The sequence below is a fragment of the Hordeum vulgare genome, chromosome 6H, assembly GCF_904849725.1.
Source record: "Hordeum vulgare subsp. vulgare chromosome 6H, MorexV3_pseudomolecules_assembly, whole genome shotgun sequence".
In the NCBI taxonomy this organism is placed as follows: Eukaryota; Viridiplantae; Streptophyta; class Magnoliopsida; order Poales; family Poaceae; genus Hordeum; species Hordeum vulgare.
In genome coordinates, this window is record NC_058523.1 from 377,118,017 (window position 1) to 377,133,526 (window position 15,510).

The 15,510-nt window shown below is 46.9% G+C and overlaps 2 protein-coding genes across 3 annotated transcripts; both read left to right on the plus strand.

Moving 5' to 3' along the window:
• Nucleotides 1-6,654: 6,654 nt before the first annotated feature.
• Nucleotides 6,655-12,238, plus strand: LOC123406235 (cryptochrome-1). 2 transcript variants are annotated; one of them, XM_045099720.1, is made up of 5 exons: nucleotides 6,655-7,604; nucleotides 8,434-8,655; nucleotides 8,969-9,684; nucleotides 10,206-10,847; nucleotides 11,954-12,238. In XM_045099720.1, the coding sequence occupies exons 1-5, from the start codon at nucleotides 7,292-7,294 to the stop codon at nucleotides 12,029-12,031; spliced, it is 1,971 nt and encodes a 656-aa protein (XP_044955655.1). In that variant the 5' UTR covers nucleotides 6,655-7,291; the 3' UTR covers nucleotides 12,032-12,238. The 2 variants fall into 2 exon arrangements, with proteins under 2 accessions (XP_044955655.1, XP_044955656.1); XM_045099721.1 differs by lacking the exon at nucleotides 6,655-7,604 and having other exon boundaries at nucleotides 8,468-8,638.
• Nucleotides 12,239-12,295: 57 nt separating this feature from the next.
• Nucleotides 12,296-14,563, plus strand: LOC123406236 (pentatricopeptide repeat-containing protein At4g18840-like). The gene has a single exon (XM_045099722.1). The coding sequence runs from the start codon at nucleotides 12,615-12,617 to the stop codon at nucleotides 14,088-14,090; it is 1,476 nt and encodes a 491-aa protein (XP_044955657.1). The 5' UTR covers nucleotides 12,296-12,614; the 3' UTR covers nucleotides 14,091-14,563.
• The last annotated feature ends 947 nt before the right edge of the window (nucleotides 14,564-15,510 follow it).

Here is a 15,510-nt window from a genome sequence, read left to right on the forward strand (position 1 = left end):
TAGGAGCGAGGAGGAGGGGCTTGCCTTGAGGGACAAGTACCTCAAGGGTGCACCGGCGCTAGGAGGAGGAGGACCCCTCCTCCAATTCGGTTTGGGGAAGGAGGAGTCCTCCTCTTCCTTCCCACCTTCCTCTTTCCCTTTTTCTTTTTCTTTTCTTTTGGTATTTCTTTATGTGGCGCCATGGGCCCCTAGGGCTGACTCCACCAGCCCACTAAGGACTTGTGGCGCCACCCTAGTGCCTTGGGCTCACTCCCGAGTGGGTGGGCCCCTCCCGGTGAACTCCCGGAACCCATTCGTCACTCCCGGTACACTGTCGGAATTGCCCGAAACTTTCCGGTGACCAAATGAAACCATCCTATATATCAATCTTTGTTTCCGGACCATTCCGGAAACCCTCGTGACGTCGGTGATCTCATCCGGGACTCCAAACAACATTTGGTAACCACACATATAACTCAACTATACTAAAACATCATCGAACCTTAAGTGTGCAGACCCTGCGGGTTCGAGAACTATGTAGACATGCCCCGAGGCACTCCTCGGTCAATATCCAATAGCGGGACCTGGATTCCCATATTGGATCCTACATATTCTCCGAAGATCTTATCAGTTGAACCTCAGTGTCAAGGATTCATATAATCCCATATGTCATTCCCTTTGTCCTTCGGTATGTAACTTGCTCGAGATTCGATCGTCGGTATCCGCATACCTATTTCAATCTCATTACTGGCAAGTCTCTTTACTCGTTCTGTAATACAAGATCCCGTGACTTACACTTAGTCACATTTCTCGCAAGGCTTGTGTGTGATATTGTATTACCGAGTGGGCCCCGAGATACCTCTCCGTCACACGGAGTGACAAATCCCAGTCTTGATCCGTACTAACTCAACGGACACCTTCGGAGATACCTGTAGAGCACCTTTATAGTCACCCAGTTACGTTGCGACGTTTGATGCACACAAAGTATTCCTCCGGTGCCAGTGAGTTATATGATCTCATGGTCATAGGAACAAATACTTGACACGTAGAAAACAATAGCAATAAAACGATACGATCAATATGCTACGTTCATAGTTTGGGTCTAGTCCATCACATGATTCTCCTAATGATGTGATCCAGTTATCAAGTGAAAACACTTGCATATAGCCAGAAAACCTTGACTATCATTGATCAAATGGCTAGCCAACTAGAGGCTTGCTAGGGACATTGTTTTGTCTATGTATCCACACATGTATCTATGTTTTCATTCAATACAATTATAGCATGGATAATAAACGATTATCTTTAAACGGGAAATATAATAATAACTATTTATCATTGCCTCTAGGGCATATTTCCAACACCTCCCTCGCCTCGGAGGGGGGGGTCTCAACCGGATCCGTCGCCCCCTTCTCGCGGCATGACGAGGCCGAACCCGCTTCCGTCGGTACAGCGATGGGTGAGCCAGCGTGGATGTACCGCGGGCCTTGCCGCGTCCTGTCTTCATGAACTCCAATTCCTCCGCGTAGGTTAATCCTCGTCAAAATACAAAGTCTTTAGGTTAGGATAACCGCGCTATGTAGGTGGAGTCAAATGTATCCATTCATATGAATGAAAAAGACTGTTTTTCCCTTTTTCGATTCTTCTCTCGATGTGATTTGTTCTTGCATATCTGGGAGCTTGCCGGCGACTACCGGCAAGACTCCTTTCCGCGTTCGGTTCAACCATGGAAATCGCCAAGCGCAGCTTGAGACGAAATCGGGTGCTACGTAGCCGCTTGCTCTGTTGATCAGGTTCGCAATTTTTTGAAGGCGCTCTGTGGCCGTTCAGGTCGTTTGAAAGAGTTCGAAACAAATAAAAGGTGCAGCGAGTTTTGGGAAGGTCCCAATACGCGCAAACTCCTCACACAAAGATTTGAAACTTCCAAAGGGAAAAATCAAAAGATCTATCTACTTCAAATCTGGATCTCAAACTCAAGAACTTATGGGTCCACACCGTGGCTGCGAGGCACTTCGAATCTTTTGCCGGGGTGTAGGAGCCCTCGGCGAGCAGGGAATCACTGCTCCTGGCGGTCTCTTCTCCGGCAAGGACTTCTTGCCGATGGTCCGTGACCATCGCTTGGAGGAAGAGCCAGCCAGGTTGTAACCCCTTTGATTTTCTCTTGATAGGTTGTGCTTGCGGAGCCCCCGAGCGCGTCTTTGGGCGACAATGCGGCGCTCTCAGGGGCGCAACACTCGCGCTGGACGGCGCGCCGGGGCTTCGGGATCGTATGGCGCATCCTCAACGACTATGCATCGCTCCGCGGAGGTGCATCCGCCGGAGTATGCGCCAGGGCCTCTGTGTAGACCCCAGGCACGCTCTCGACAGCTTCCCGTTGGCCCCCGAGCGACGCATCGGCCTGACGATGCTGCTCTTGGAGCCTCTGCCTCCCTGCCCTGCTCGCGCGTGTAGCAACGCGCTCGCGTGGGCCTTGGGAAGCCGTAGCAGAATAGGACGCCCGCCGCGGTACTCCCTTTCCGGAGGAAAGCGGCATAGTGCCCAAACTTGGATGGAGCCGGCGTTGAGCCTGCTCTGATTCACACGTTTCCCCCTCCCCCTACCTAGCATGTCGAAGATGTCGGCGATGCTAGGTCGACACCTATGGGGATCAACGTGATACCCTTGTAATCGTAGGGAGGGGAAAAACAATGTCAAGAGCAGACCTAACGATCAACACCCGGCAACCATTTTTACCCAGGTTCGGGCCGCTTACGTGTAAAACCCTATGTCCTGCTTGCCTGATCGTGTTAAGCGTTCTTTCGTTGTTCGTTACAGTAATGATCATCGTCTTCTTGGACAATCTCCAAAAAGTATAACCCCTTGTGAATGAGTTAAGGGGCTCCTTTTATAGGCATAGGGGTCACCTACAATGCTCAATGGTAGGTTCACGAGATGTTACAGTGAACCTACAACGACGCTTATCTACCTATCGCTGTCAGGTGATTAAATGCATGTCTTTTCCATGTCAGCTAACTGCTGGTGAAGACATGTGTCCAGGTGTTTCGACACCTGGACGCCCCGCTCGCGCATGCGGAATGCGCTGGAACTCGGGGGGGGGGGGGGCGGTGGCCCTCTAGTATCTTGCCACGTCATCCCAGCAAGGATACTTGTTGGGGCCTTGGTGCTTCGTCCCGGCAAGGAAGCTTGCCGGGGGCTTCGGCTGTCTTCCCGGCGAGGGATGCTCGCCTGGGCCTTGTGCTAGGTGCGGTCATCACGTCCTTTAGACGGACGTGGCCTTGGGTGTCTTCCCGGCAAGGCAGGTTTGCCGGGGCCTTGGATACCTTGGGGGTGCTTCTTGTCTGGATTCTGCCGCGCCCTTCCGTCAGGGGCTCTTCGCGCCCGTGCACAAGTCTGGGGCACTATAGACCCCAGTCTTTAGTGCACCGACACCCCGTGAAGGTCAGTCGAGGAGTACTCCCTGCGTGACAGGTGTCCCATCATCGGGGCTTGGTGGATGCTACTCCCATAGGAGTTGTTGAATTTCCCTCGAGAGGAAGGGCGATGTAGCACAACAAAAGAAAGTTTTTTTCTGAGTTAAGAACCATGATTTAATCAAACTAGTAGGAGTCTACAAGCAAGCAAGATAAGCAGCACATAAACAAAATAAATGCGTGCACCCAACTTGTCAAGGAGGTTGTCAATCCCCTTGTCTTGCTAGTTGCAAGGTTAAAAGCAGATTGTGATATGGAAAAATAGAAAAATAGAAAAAGTAAACAAAAGAACAATTGAGCAACACAGGTATTGATAAAGAATTGACCCAAAGACCATAGGTTCACTGGTGGCATTTCTCTCAAAAGCATGCAATGGCATGGTAAACAAATTATTGTTGGGCAATTTATAGAGAAGTAGCATTCACAACTATGACCATTCATGCCATAATCTTGTATAGGTGGTGACCCATTAGTATATGTGATCAAACGTAGTCCTTTCGATAAATAAGAGTGTCAAATTCAACGAAGAGCGGTAGAAAATGATAAGTGGTTTTGAGTAAGGTTGTTGGAATCGGGGTCCGCAGACCCAAGAAAAGGTTCGAACTCTGGGTGCGCTTGCTCTTCTACCCTGTTCTACCTCTCCACTTCACGACGACTCTACGACGGCACGAGCTAAGGAAGACGAACTAGGACGCACGGCAGTTTACCCAGGTTTGGGCCACCTTATGGTGTAAAACCTTACTCCTGCTTGGCAGTATACCTAAGCATATACCATTTCTTCTAAGGAATACCTAAGCATATACTGCTTGTTCATTTTAGACAACACTAGATCGATTCACCCAAGCAAAGCTAGATGAAAGCACATAGGTTAGATCGGAAGCACACAAGCAGTCAGCTTGACTGATGTGGTGCCTAGCACATGCATATCTCATCGGGAACACACACGCGAACCATCTCGCTTCCCCCGCGCGCCGAGCGGATGGATTATCTCGACGGCTTGCTCTTGGTGGAAATCTCGTAACTAGGCGACCCAAACAGAACGGGATTTTTTTTATGCGTGCAACTATTTTTTTTTTCTAAACTTATGTATAAGAGTATATTTTTTGCATGTTATTACTATTATATATAAGAATACATGACTAACTAGCTATGTCAACGCGTCGCGTACCGCACTACCAACACGACGTGGCCTGGTATTCGGTTTAACACACAGCTTAATGATTTGATAGTGTGCTACATCGAGTGAGGGATGTTCAAAAGTTGAAATTTGTATGATTAAAGAAGATTTTTAGAAAAGGGGTAGGACATTGTCATTTCAAGTGTCTTCTAGACGTCATGAAAAGCTTTAGTGCAGTGTGAATTAGCTATTATGTTTTTGCTTCAATTTTTTAATTGACATTTCATCACACTTTAAAAGAAACGTCCTCCGTTTAGGAAGATTGTTTTCCTCAAAACCCTAGTCGCCCTAGCCGGCGGTATAAAGGTTTAGGTTGTCGGGGAAAAACACTTGGTTCACCCGTCCATCTACAATGCCAAATTCATTCTAAAGTATCGAATCCATCTAGTAAACATTTCTTGTATGGAAATCGTTTGCTGATTGAGTGATATCATTCCCCTTTGCTCTACTTCCTCTGAACCAAAATATAAGACATTTTTAAACTTTAATTTAAGCTACCAAAACGAGAAAGGCGTTTTGGAGGCCGAGCTCCATGGAGGTCTTTATTTTTGAAAAATTCAAATTCAATTTTTTATGGTTCAAAAAATTCTGAAAAAAATATGCATGTATGTAAGGATGTAACCGACATGTGTGTAAAATTTCAGGTCAAAATACTTTAAAACGTGATCTGTACAAAAAAGATAAATTCATGGTCTGAAATGATGAATAGTAACATGTGTTAAACAGGCTCAGATTTGTCTTTTTTGCACAGCCCTCATTTCAACGTATTTTGTTCTGAAAATTTACACACTTGTGTATTATACCTTCATATATCTATGTAATTTTTTTCAGAATTTTTTGAAACATTAAAATACAAATTTTCATTGAATTTTAAGTTTGAATTTAAAGGCCTCCAGTGAGCTCGGGAGCCAAAAGCAATATTCGCTACCAAAACACCTTATATTTCGGTATAGAGATGGTAGCACACAAAGGAGGTGTTCAGAGTCTCATCAGCTACGTGAAATTTTGGGAGTTGCAGAGCCGTGCAACAGCAGCTCCGTCACTTTGAACCAGAACTTCACCTGCTTCGGGAGTGGAGTTGTGGAGTGGAGGTTCTCCGAACAGGGCCAAAGTTGGCTCCCCTCTCCCGCCCTGGAAAATGAAAACCAGTAGGAGCACCAGTAACCTTGGACATGGCTGATAGCTTGGGGAAAAGGCAACCGAAAGCACGATCAAAACCTATTCATCCGGACAAGTCGTCGGACATTCGGCATGTGTTGCCGCCGGCGTGGTGCACTGGTACCGTGCAAGTGCAACCCCTCCTGGTCCTCTTTGCGGCAAGTCAGTTTCGATGCCTATTTTGCCGTACGGCACGCCTGTGTTATTATGACGACGTACGTCCGGTGCCGGTGGCAGTACTAATCACGTCACGGTACTCCCGTCCGTCAATTAATCCCGACCGATTTAGTCCGTCGAAAAGTAAGCCGTGATTGTTGGAAAGGGGAAGAAGAAGACGTCTGCTTACTAGTGCGATCGGATACCGTATTCGCTTTGATAACCTGCGAGGTACGTCGGCATGGTAGAGTAGATAGGAGTGGAGAGTATTTAGCTTCGCGTCGACGTATCCTTGCTGAGTATACTACTTCCTGGAAACACCGCTCTTGCCATCACGGGAACAGGAGCGAAACTTTGTTCTGATCGGAGGGAAGCGCGATGACAAGGCATGTAAGATATTAACGCCGTCGACACAAGAGAAAAATGAACCATGTCTTTGACTGGAAGGAAGAAAGAAAGAAACAAACAAATGAAATGGAGAGGCATGGGCAGGTCCATTGAACGACGCATGGCATGGTGCACACGAGGGGTTGCCCAATGGCCGCGAGCCACGCCCATAGGCCGGCAAGTGCTCCACATGCATGCACGCCTGCCGGAGCGCCCATCGGGAGCCTGGTCCGATCCGATCCAAATATCACATGGCAGCTCGGCCAGTGAAAAGTCCACCGCGCCCGAGCAAAACCACACCCATCGAGCGGCGATTAGGGATGGGTTCCCACTTCCCGGACCGGTCCCCGGCGCCATGGCCGCGTCTGCACGCACTCCCACTAATCCTTCCCTTTATTTGGACACTTGCGCCGCTCTTACCAGCAGCTCTTCCCTTCCCCTCCATGGCCATGGGGACTAGCGGGTCACCGGGGAGTCGATAAAAACACGTAGTACTAGTGTACTAGCGCTGGTCCTTGTTAGGGGTGCCCGCGAAAGCGAAGCCGAGCCCCACGCCCATGCCGCGCGCAGATTGTTGTCGAGCTCACGATCCTTCGCACCTCGCCCGCCACAGCCCGAGATTCGGTTGGTGCCCCGTGCCCTCAATCCATCCATCCCTCCCTCGCAGTGACTAGCTGTTGGACTCTTGCGCCACCTGCTCCCCGTCCTCATCCCCGAATCTTGTCGCCCACGGGCGTGATCGCCTCCCCGCCCACCGCCCATCATCAAGATCCAGCGTCTGTTCGCCCCTTTGATCCCGACTCGCTGCAACTTGCCGTCCTCCCGCGGGTGGTTTATCGGGGACGCGCACACGGCGTGCTCGACGTAATGCTCGCCAGAGCCTTTCGCCACCGGTGAGCTAGCTCGCTGGCTGGCTAGCTTTTCTTGGGCCGGGTCATGGTGGGTTGATTGAGCGTCCACGACGATGCCCGGCTCGGAGAGGACCGTTGTGTGGTTCAGGAAGGACCTCAGGATCGACGACAACCCGGCTTTGGCCGCCGCCGCAAGGGACGGCGCGGTGCTCCCTGTCTTCATATGGTGCCCGGCCGAGGAAGGCCGCTTCTACCCCGGCCGCTGCTCCCGGTGGTGGCTCAAGGAGTCGCTTGCCCACCTTGCCAAGTCGCTCGAGGCGCTCGGCTGCCCGCTCGTGCTCATCCGAGCTCAGACTACTCTTGACGCGCTTCTGCAGTGCGTCCATTCCATCCGCGCCACCAGAGTGGTCTATAATCATCTATACGGTATGCTTATCTGCCAATGTTATTTTATACTCTACTTCAGTATCTTACTAGTGATTCCTGTTCTATCGTGGCATCTTTTTCTAATGAATTTTAGCAGTTATATCCTCAAAAAAAAAAAAAAAAAAAAAAAAAGCCAGTCGCGTCACATACGTCAAGATCACAAAACTAGATGCAACTTTCCGTTCAAACCTTTGGAGACAACACTATACACTTCATGTCTGTTGTATTTTCACATCGTATGCTAGCTGTTAAGTATTGATTTGACAAGGAAATATATCCATTATCTTTCCTCAACCTGTGTGATCAGTTTTCCTAATGCCGTAGTGCTAGAGTATCCTCCACACGAATGCTGAAACAATTCGAATTAATAAATAAAATATTTAGAAAATTGCAGTAACCAGAAGCACATCATAATTTGTTGAATAAAAACATCAGGATTTCTTATTTCCAAATTTAACTCCATAAAGCTCGGTATAGCTGGATTTTAAACATTTTCAATAAGCATATACTAATAAATAGTCAGAAATACTAATTAGGCCAATGACTTTTTTTAAAATACTATTCCTTGGATAAATCTAACCCACCATGGTGTGACCTCACACGAAGTGATATATTTTCTGTCGGAGACAGTACACGGATGCTATGAAACACAGAAGTAGTGTTTTCATGCTCAAAACCTATGCCTGTAAAGTTTGTATAAACTGTACATGCTTTTAGTTGGAGTTGGCAATTGCTCTATTCTGGTACCAGTTGATTTACTGATGACTCTTCTTTTTTCCTTTTAATTATGTTATTTTGATCTTATTTATTCTCACTTCCTATGCTGCAGACCCTATTTCACTTGTGCGGGATGACAAAATCAAGAATGAGCTTTTGGGCCTTGGAATTTCTATGCAGAGTTTCAATGGTGATCTGCTATATGAGCCATGGGAAATTTATGATGAGAATGGGCTTGCATTTACAACTTTCAATATGTATTGGGAAAAATGCATGGAATTGCCTATCGAAATATCACCATCCCTTGCCCCTTGGAGGTTGGTGCCTGTCTCAGGTAGATTGTGGCTAGTGGCCTGGCATCATCATTTTGAGTTCTTGAACATTTGTCATTTGTCTCTACTTGTGGAACATTGTTGCTTGTTTTTGTCCATTTCATGTGATGCAGCTTTCTTACCTATGTTAAGGAACTAATATGCTACTGTATAATAGAATGTTGAAATTAAATTAAAATATACTTTAGGTAAAGTTGTTTTGTTTTAGAAAAGTAGAAAGCATTGTTTTGTCCACATATAAAGGGTTTTACTCAACTTCTAACCTGTCAAGATATTGCTGCTTTAATACTTACCATTTTTCGGTTTCACATTCAGGTATAGAAAACCTTTGTACTAGTTCAATTGATAACCTAGGTCTTGAATCAAGTAAGGATGAGGAATCAAGCAATGCTTTGCTAAGCAGGGCTTGGTCTCCTGGCTGGCGCAATGCGGAGAAGACACTTGAGGATTTCGTGTGTCATGGTCTCCTAGATTATTCAAAAGACGGAATGAAGGTTGCAGGAACTACAACATCGTTACTGTCACCATATCTTCATTATGGTGAGGTGAGTGTAAGGAAAATCTATCAACTTGTCAGGATGCAACAGATCAAGTGTGGAAATGAGGGGAATTCCGAAGCTGGGGAGAGTGTTAACTTGTTCCTGCGGTCAATTGGTCTTCGAGAATATTCACGTTACTTGTGTTTCAACTTCCCATTCACACATGAAAGGTCGTTGCTGGGGAACTTGAAACACTACCCCTGGCGAGCAGACGAGGACCGGTTCAAGTCCTGGAGACAGGGAATGACAGGATACCCGTTAGTAGATGCTGGCATGAGGGAGCTTTGGGCTACTGGCTGGACACATAATCGTATAAGAGTAATAGTTTCAAGCTTTGCTGTGAAATTTCTACTAATTCCGTGGACTTGGGGGATGAAGTACTTTTGGGATGTGCTGTTGGATGCTGATATAGAAAGTGATATTCTTGGCTGGCAGTACATATCTGGGTGTTTGCCTGATGGACATGAGCTTGGTCGTCTTGATAATCCAGAGGTATGTAACTGGTAGATCAAAACACTGTAGCACCATTCCATATTTGGCATGTCTGCTAATCTTAAATAAGAACATAAATGAAGATTGTAACCTCCATTCATAATTGGATTTTAAAGGCTCTTCTGTTCATGTGGTAGTTCATAAATGATTAGCTAGTCCTCTGTCCCAAAAAGAGAGAAGATGGTGAGCCAAGAGTATTTTATCACACTTGACAGTTGCTTATAATCAACATAGGAGATACAGGCATGAAAGTTCGTGCCTTTCTGTTTTTGCGCAGTTATGATTTTTCATTCATGAAGTTGTTGTAGTGTAATACTATTTGTGTTATGATTCCGTCTTGCAGCTGTCAACCTATACTATGACACGAGTCTTTTATTTATGTCTGTTTTCCTTACGAGTTGTGGTGTCCTTGTTGTAGAAGCATCTAGTTATATGTACCTGAGCATCACATAATTTATCAACATCTGTCTCACAAGAGATTTATCTATTTCTCATTTGTGCTTTCCTTGCATGAAAACTAGGTTCAAGGTCAAAAGTATGATCCAGATGGTGAATACGTAAGAACTTGGATTCCAGAGCTGGCCAGAATGCCAGGGGAATGGATCCACCATCCATGGGATGCACCGAGCTCTATACTAGAAGTTGCTGGTGTTGAGCTAGGCTTTAACTATCCTATGCCCATAGTAGAGCTTCACATGGCTCGCGAGTGCTTAGATGATGCCATCTCCACGATGTGGCAATTGGATACAGCCGAAAAACTTGCGGAATTAGATGGTGAGGTTGTTGAAGACAACTTGAGCCATATCAAGAGTTTTGATCTCCCAAAAGTTGTTTTGAAGGAACTATCTCCAAGTGCTCCTCACTGTGATCAAAAAGTGCCCACTGATGATGGCAGGAATCTTGAGTTACAACCTAAGGAACTGACGGGCTTAAATAAACAGACCATTTGTGTTGATGTGATCAAGGCCTCAAAGATGGAAGACACAGGCTCCATAGTAAATTCTCCGATATCAAGGAAAAGATCCAGCAGCGGGAGTGTGTTTGATGTCCCATCTTGTTCGTCTTCAGTCGAAGTGCGCTCCCAGAATCAACGTCCTGGTGGTTATTTTGTTGGGTCATCAAAATACATCCTGCAGAAAGCAGAGAGGAACTGTTTTGATAAGGTAAGTTCAGTTATCATATTGGGAATGTAAGTGTTGCACAAGATCATATGAACCTGCCATATTTTTCGGGTTTAAGTGAACAGCCAAACACCACATGACAACACTATTGTAACGCTAGGTTCAGTTTGTTTGATGAACACACACAATGACATACATGCCACCTAGTTTCTATAGCTTTTCTGGTCCTTCTAGTGCACTGCAAGATGTCTGGTGAGACACATAGGTGTAAAACTCCACAACTCAGGTTTGGATCCTCTCCGGCAGGGGCTTCATTAGTGTTAAAGCTGGACACATAGGTGTAAAACTCCACAACTCAGGTTTGGATCCTCTCCGGCAGGGGCTTCATTAGTGTTAAAGCTGGACACATAGGTGTAAAACTCCACAACTCAGGTTTGGATCCTCTCCGGCAGGGGCTTCATTAGTGTTAAAGCTGGACACATAGGTGTAAAACTCCACAACTCAGGTTTGGATCCTCTCCGGCAGGGGCTTCATTAGTGTTAAAGCTGGACACTTGATGGCATTCATCTAAAAAATCTTCTTTGCCTCGGATTTTAATGTCCATTCTTGTTGGTCGATATGGTGCCAAGTTCCTTTGTTTAGTGTGCTGCGTGGAGCACTTGCCGCTGTAGTCTTTGTGCCTTAATTCTGGATACAGCTTATGTTATTCTTACAAGATATGGGATTTTGCTGCAAGCAAGGGAAAAATAGCTCGCGCAAAATTATCTAGGTGGTAGGCATGGGTAGTTAAAAAGTGTTTGTCGACGCTTCTACACCAATTCTGGGCATGGGTACATGGTCAATCGATATGTACACCAATTCTATTTTGTAAGTGGAACAATGAGTTTTTGTAGAGTGAAATACTGGAACAGCATCTTGGAGAGGGATAGTAGATAGAGCTCAAGGAAAAGCCTTCATTGTAGAACGTCGACCAAAGGGTCTCCTCTTGCATTTGTCAATATATTTTCTTCTCATCCACCATAAACACAGAGTGTCATAACTCAGCCACACATCCTATCCGGACTACATGCATGGCATTTGTTTTCTTCTTTAGGAATGTCTTATTTTGATACTTGTTGACAGCCAAACTATTGCGCTGATCTCTGCAGGCAGAAGACGATGACAGTGCCCACAGTGGTACAAACACCTCGAGAGCATCCAAGAGACCTGCCGCCTCACAAGGGTGATCGTGAAGACTGTACGGCTGAACAATGGAGTGGACAAGCGCCGCACTAGGATCTTCCTGCATCCCGTTCTCATTATAAGAAAATTTTGTACATTTCGTTATCTGGTTATTTTTGTCAAATCTGTTATGTAACCTATAATTAGCTGCAACACTTGGACGAAACGGTTTCGTTCTTTGGGGGAAAGAGTCGTTTACTTATTCTTCTCTACGATAGGAGCAAAAGTTTCAGACTCTTCCTCGTTTTCTGCTTATTATCTTGTGGTGATTTGGATAGGATGGTCGCATATTTTTGTGAAAGAAAAAACCGTCAGGAGGGCAGGTTCCTGCAATTGCATTAAGAAAAGAATTGGTCCAGTTTGTGAGGAAAATCGGGGCCAAAAAGCCTTACAGAGCCCGGTACTGATGCACACATTTGGTTTTGCAGAAGTTGTGACGAAAATGTATGAACAGAAGTCGTGGCCGGAGGAAGATTGCGTAGCCCGTCGCAAGTAAAAGATCACAACCGCCCGCCTTCCATCGGACGGTTCAGACCAGTCGAGGGGCAGATCTACAATGCTCCAATTCTGGGCTGTCAGTGGTCTCCGATGGCGAACTCCAAGCCCTCCTCCTGGCTCACCGCCGTGGCGGCCAATGCCGCCGCCAGGCCAGCCATCCTCCACCGCGCCCACGCCGCCCTCATCACCTCTGGGCACCTCTCCTCCTGCGCCTCCGTCAACTCCCTCCTCCGCGCCGCTCGCATCCCCGCCGCCTGCGCCCTTCTCCTCCGCTTCCTCCTCCTCCACCGCCTCCCGCCCGACCACCTCTCCCTCTCCTTCTCCCTCCACTCCTGCACCCGCTCCCCCAGCCTCCCCGTCGCGAGCCTCCTCCACTCGTTCGCCGTCAGGCTTGGCCATGCCCGCGACGTCTACGTCCTCAGTGCTGCCGTCTCCGCCTACTTCAGGGCCACGGACGTCGCCTCCGCCGAGCGCCTCTTCTCCTACACAAAGGATGTCGCCGACGTTGTCACCTGGACCACCATGGTCACCGGGCATGCCAACACCGGCGACCTGGAGCGGGCGAGGTGGTTCTTCGATGCCATGCCTGAGAGGAACGTGGTCTCCTGGAACGCGATGCTGGGCGCGTATGCATCTGCCGGGATGCTGTCCAAGGCGCGGAAGCTGTTCGACATAATGCCCAGCCGGAATGCCGCCTCGTGGAGCTCGATGGTTACTGGGCTCGTGCGGTCCAATCGGTGTGAGGAGGCGTTGAGGGTGTTCAGTGAAATGATCGGGATGGGTGTCGTCCCGAATGAGTCTGCACTGGTGAGCGCTGTCTCAGCATGCTCGCTGCTGCGGTCGTTAGAGCACGGCGTGTGGGTACATGCGTATGCCAAGCGGGAGCTGCAGGGGATGAGCCTCGTCCTCGCCACAGCCATTGTTGACATGTATGGTAAATGTGGGGGTATCCATAACGCCGTCAGGGTGTTTGCTGCAATGCCAGTGAAAAACATCTACTCATGGAACTCGATGATTACTGGGCTGGCCATGAACGGCAGGGAAATGCAGGCCTTATCACTCTTCTGGAAGATGCAGATGGCTGGTGTTCGGCCGAATGATATAACCTTCATCGGGTTGCTGGGCGCTTGTAGCCACTCAGGCCTCGTCGATGAGGGCCGCTGGTTGTTCAACATGATGGTTAATGGCTTTGGAATCCAGCCAGTCCAAGAGCACTATGGCCTAATGGTTGATTTACTCGGTCGGGCAGGTCATGTTAGGGAGGCGGTTGATTTTGTGAACAGCATGCCGGTGGAGCCGCATCCGGGCTTATGGGGTGCGCTTGCTGGCGCCTGCAAAATCCATGGTGAGGTGGAGCTTGGTGAGGAGATTGCCAAGAAACTCATTGAGCTGGAGCCCCGTCATGGTAGCCGGTACATCCTCCTGTCAAACATATATGGTGCATCGAACAGATGGGATGACATGGCTACTGTGCGAAGGCTCCTTAAGGATCGCAAGGTCCCCAAGGGCACTGGCAATGCCATGGTTGGAAATGATGTTCAGTCTATGAAATCCATGATGGATTAGTATTCCTTTAGACAGTGACATGTCAGGCGCTTTCCCAGGCTGGGTGGCATGAGGTTGATCACGCTCTACCTTGGAGACATCATTGTGCTGAAACAAGCCTCCATAGGGGAGAATGTTTGATTTATATGTTACTGTATACCTAATTTCTTATGTGGCAGACTGCAATCAACATGGTGCAGAGCTGCAAAATGCTGTCAAGAAGCCGAGAGTTCTTTGTATTTGAAATTTTTGAATACTTACCTGAAGATGCAGAATTTCAGAAAATATGCACCTAAGGACTAAGGCATGCATATTTGTAATTAAATTCTAACGGGAAGAGGCAGAACCCGAAAAGCCATCACGAGGTTCAGGTTCATTGAATAATTTCTTGCAACCTTTCCGTGTACTTCCTTTTTAATGTATGGTTGAATCAGATGTACGCAAACCACTGTACTGTTGTCTTGGATACATGATGTTTATGTTCTATCCTGCCATTACATGTGTTTATCAAAGTTTCTGACATTTTTATACTCCCTTCGTTCCTAAATATAAGTCTTTGTAGATATTTCACTAGTGGACTACGTACGGATGTATATAGACATACTTTAGAGTATAGATTCAATCATTTTGCTCCGTATGTAGATCCTTAGTGAAATCACTTAAAAGACTTATATTAAGGAACGGAGGGAGTAGAATTGAAGTTCAGTTCAGCTTGGGGGCTCTTTGATTCATTAGGATTTTAATAGAGAATTTTCTAAGTTGGCTGTTTGATTTAGAGGATTGAATCCTGTGGGTAATGTTTTCAAAGCATTCCTTAGGGCTTGTTGGGTTGCAAGGGGTTTGCAGGGGATTGGGATGGATTGGGGAGGATTAATTCTGCTATAAGTCAAGATCCACATCAATCCCCTCCAAACCTCTCCAATCCTCTCCAAGAGAGGTCTAACGGAACATAGCCTTAGGAAAGTTTCCATTTACTCAAACCTCTTGGAGAGATTCATTTGTTTTTTGTCATTGTGCTACGAAACAAACGTGTCTATGACATTGCAATCTTGCAATTTCCCTATTTGTGTGTTTTTGTGGTCATGAGAATCAAAGAGAGGCCGTCATGAGAGAAGCTATGTTTACTTTGGTTTTCCTTTATATATACTTGAGTATCAAGTAAACTGTTTGTTTGCCTCTGTTTCGGGAGGGAGATAGACAGACAAGGTTCCAACATAATGGGTGCATCGTCCATGGGATGGACCAGGCTCTGTACTATAATGGCTGGAGTTTATGTGGATTAACTTGGCCCTTAAACGAACTTCAGAGTTTAGACTTTAGACGACCCTATATCAATGATGTGGGAATAATATACTGCTGCAGAACTTCCAGAGTTGTAGTTCTGAACTTCAGCTGACAATCTTTACTCTGGAGAATATCAAGAGTTTAGACGTCTCAAATA